The sequence below is a fragment of the Trifolium pratense genome, linkage group LG6 (genome assembly GCF_020283565.1).
Source record: "Trifolium pratense cultivar HEN17-A07 linkage group LG6, ARS_RC_1.1, whole genome shotgun sequence".
In the NCBI taxonomy this organism is placed as follows: domain Eukaryota; kingdom Viridiplantae; phylum Streptophyta; class Magnoliopsida; order Fabales; family Fabaceae; genus Trifolium; species Trifolium pratense.
In genome coordinates, this window is record NC_060064.1 from 32,054,206 (window position 1) to 32,057,998 (window position 3,793).

At 36.6% G+C, this 3,793-nt stretch overlaps 1 protein-coding gene across 2 annotated transcripts; it reads left to right on the top strand.

Annotated features, from left to right (window-relative positions):
* The first annotated feature begins 863 nt into the window (after positions 1–863).
* Positions 864–3,339, top strand: LOC123891244. Of its 2 annotated transcripts, none has more exons than XM_045941086.1 (3): positions 864–1,014; positions 2,409–2,513; positions 2,611–3,339. In XM_045941086.1, the coding sequence occupies exon 3, from the start codon at positions 2,671–2,673 to the stop codon at positions 3,157–3,159; it is 489 nt and encodes a 162-aa protein (XP_045797042.1). In that variant the 5' UTR covers positions 864–1,014; positions 2,409–2,513; positions 2,611–2,670; the 3' UTR covers positions 3,160–3,339. The 2 variants fall into 2 exon arrangements, with proteins under 2 accessions (XP_045797042.1, XP_045797043.1); XM_045941087.1 differs by having other exon boundaries at positions 2,654–3,339.
* Positions 3,340–3,793: the final 454 nt, after the last annotated feature.

The following is a 3,793-nucleotide window of genomic DNA, read 5'->3' on the forward strand; positions in this document are numbered from 1 at the left end:
ATATATATAGTTTCCTGGAGAGTGGAACTGTATTTAAAAAGTGAGTTTTCAAACACATGAACCAATCGCATGTTCAACTCAAAACGCGTTTGAATGTTTTGTCTATCAATTTGTCTTAAGATATAGTAGTAAGCATTGCTATTTTATAAATTATTTATCAACATTTTTTTAAAAATCATCTAAAATTACTACTTTAGTCTCTAAATTTTTTGCTATCAATAGTGTTGTGGCAAATGTGAGTGATTAAATCTCACATTGCTTAGAAAAGTGGAGGTTGAACACTTTATAAGTGAGAGGACCCATAAATCTAACACCTTAAGGTTTTGGGTTAAAGTGTGGTGTCAAACTCATTTGTGAAGTTGTTCTTAAGCCCAATGTAGATGATCCCCCGGCTGCCCCCTCGTTGATGACCCAACAGTCACTACAAGAAAAATTGCACATACCCACGGCTTTTTTACCCAGGGCTGTTTTCCGTGGATAATACCCACGGCTTGGCCATGGATAAGGTAAAAATATGAAAACTATTCTTTCCCTCTAACTTTTTTTCACGAAAATGTTGTTCCCACCTAAAAAAGATTGGTGCAAAAATAGATTTTTTGTTACCCACGGCATATCCGTATGTAAGTATAAAATATAATTTTTGGTTTCCACGGCATTTCCGTATGTATGTATAAAATATAATTTTATCTATCTTTTAACTGTTCCCACGGCATATCCGTCTGTATTGATAAAAATTAATTTTGGTTTCCCACGGAATTTTCGTATATAAAATTATAAAATATAATTATAATTAATTTTTATCTTAAAGTTATTACTTTATACCCTTTCCTTTCCTTTCCTTTTCACTTTCCCATTGCAACACAGCTCAAGCCCCGTCTCCCTCTCAGCTACTACGGCGATAACCCAACTCAAGCACCGTCTCGCTCTCATCTCCGACGACCCACTCAGTCGGCGCGACCGTCTCAGCTACTACGAAGACCCAGCAGCGCCGTTTTCTTCCCTCTAATTCGAACAGTGAGTTTAATCCTTACTTCTCAATCTTCTTATTCTTCTTCTTGAATGATATAATGTTGTTCTGTGAAGCTTAGAATCAACTTTGTTGTTGTTGGTAGACATGAAATTTTATGGGATTTGCTCTTAGTTACTTTGTTGGAATTTTATAATTTGTTGTTTAGGTTTTTTTTAGCATTTTCCTGCATTGTTTTGTGATTTGGTCTTGGTTTCATACAATAAGATTTGATCCATGTTTCAATTGATGGAGAAAGATGATGGTCTAGCTTTTTGCTGCTGTCTAGGTGGTTTTTAGCTCTTTGAATCCTTTTTTTAGTAACTTAATTTCACTATGTCCCAAAAACACTATGTCCCAAAATAACCAACACAGTCACATGAATTAGTAATATTGTTGAGTAATTCAAAACTAAGTTATTAAGGATTTGCTGAGTAAAAATTGAGGGATTAGATTCTTTTTTCAAGTGGGTTTGTTATTAAGGATTTGCTTAGTTATTATGCTGAATATTTTGACAAAAGCTGCTAAATTTTCTAGTAGATCAGCACAGAGCCACTAAAGTAGTTTAATTATTAAGCAAACTTAATGTATGTTACTGTAAAAGTATAAAAATAGTTGTGTGTTTGTATGTTACATAATGTAGAACTTTCCCTTAAATCTAAACTGCGATTTTGGAATCTCTATGATTTGAAGGCTTTATGAAATTTCTAGATACTTTCTCATGTAAATCTTCGATTTTTACATCTATTTTTTCTTTTATTTGTGTGTGTTTGTTTGTTTTTGTGTAATTGTGTTTATATGTTTATGTGTGTGTGTTTATGAGGTAATGATATTGGGAAAAAAAAGTTCTGGTTTTTTTCTTTTGGGCCTTAGAATTGGTAGCTCTTCTTTCTTGACATCTTATAACTTCAGCCTTGTGAGTTGTTTTCCTATTTAGGAGCTTCTTTTGAAAATGAATGGCTACCCACCTGATCGTAGTTGGGTATATGATAGACTTAACCCTCGTAGAGGGGGGTTGAAACCCGCCTTTATATCTGGTGTTAAAGAGTTTGTAAGAAAGGCAAAAAGTCGACCTCAGTTTGTAAGCGATGGTGGAATCAGATGTCCTTGTGACAGGTGCACGTGTAGGAGTATACAGTCTGCATGTAGAGTCAAACTTCACTTGTATAAGTATGGGTTCAAACCAAATTATTTGTATTGGACTGGTCACGGCGAAGATAGGCTGAACTGTTATGATAGGCTGAACTTGTGATAGGCTGAACTGTTATTATTGTTGTGATAGGCTGAACTTGTCTGCCATTAAAATGTTGAACTGTTATGATAGGTTGAACTTGTGATAGGCTGAACTTGTTATAGGATGAACTGTTATGAATTCTGAACTTGTTTTTATGCTTTATGAAAGGCTGAAGAGTTGGGTAGATAACCCACAGTGGATGAGGTCTTTTTAAGAACTCACATTCGTAAGAAGGACTCAACTTGGGTTGATCTTAGATCTCAATACACTTATGTAAGAAAAATTAAAGCATTGATTCATTATTTTTTTTGTTTTAGGTTTTAATATTAGTACTGTAGCATTTACATTGTTTTTTTAAAATTTTGAACAGGGTAGTTTCCAAAGTAATTTGAATCAGGCCTCAGAAGGTGCAGATGAGAGTGACTCCTAAATGGTCGACTCTGTGACTCGTTTAAAACTGTGGGCCAAATCTGTTGGGGGGAAAAATCGAGGACGTCTATATGGTGTAGGAGATAGGTCCCCAAATTATAGACCAGGTGTTTCAAGTCTTGCCCCAGACACTGTTCCATCTATGGGTTGCAGCCAAGTTTCATCCCATTATTCTCATGAGATAGCAACACAGTTGGCCACACTTGAGGAGCGAGCAAAGGCAGCAGAGGATGAGGTTCGGAATACAAGGGAGGAGCTTAGGCAAGCAGAGCTTAAGCGACAAAAGGAAGCTCAGCAGTCAGAACAGCGTGCTGCAGAGTTCCAAATGCAGCTGATAGCGTTGACAAAAAGTGTAGCTGCCATGCAGGCCGAGCCCTCCCGTCGTCGACGTTGTCATCCAGATTATGATGAGGATGAGTTCGAGGATGGTTCCGAGGATGGATCCGAGGAAGGGTCTGAGGATGAATCCGAGGATAACGAGGAAAATTGATATTTAGTTTGTGTTGTTATTATGACTTCATCTTATGCTTAGTTTATTAACGGTGCATTTTGTTATTATGACCGATTAAGCTTAGACTTGTGGCTACATCTTTTGTCGAAATTGCTAGTTTCTAATTTGTTTATTTTGACACTTGTTATAGTGTCAATTTTTGTTAACAATACATTTCAGTTTGATGAAGTGATCTTTTGATAACACAATTTGATTAATTTTAAATTTAGTTATGGTTTAGTTTGTTTGGAATTGGTTCTGATGTTGGATGAAATTGGAGTAAGCAACTCTTGACAATTGTTTCAGTTGTTTAGTTTTGTTGGAACAGGTTAACAAAGTAAAAAAAAAAAAAAAAATTGACATTACCCACGGCAATACCGTAGAAATGCTGGTCTAAACCTTTTCTAGGTTCTGATGGTAAAGCCGTGGGAAAGAGACATTGATGGTAATGCCGTGGGTATTAGTCACGGCTAAGTCTCGAGTAATAACGTGGACTAGGCCGTGGGTAATGCGTGGGTAACTTTACCCACGGTATTTTCCTGGATAGCGAATTACCAACGAAGCAAAATGCCACGGACCGATGCCGTGGGTATGTCGTGGGTAACTTTCATATACTCAAGGCTAAGCCGTGGGT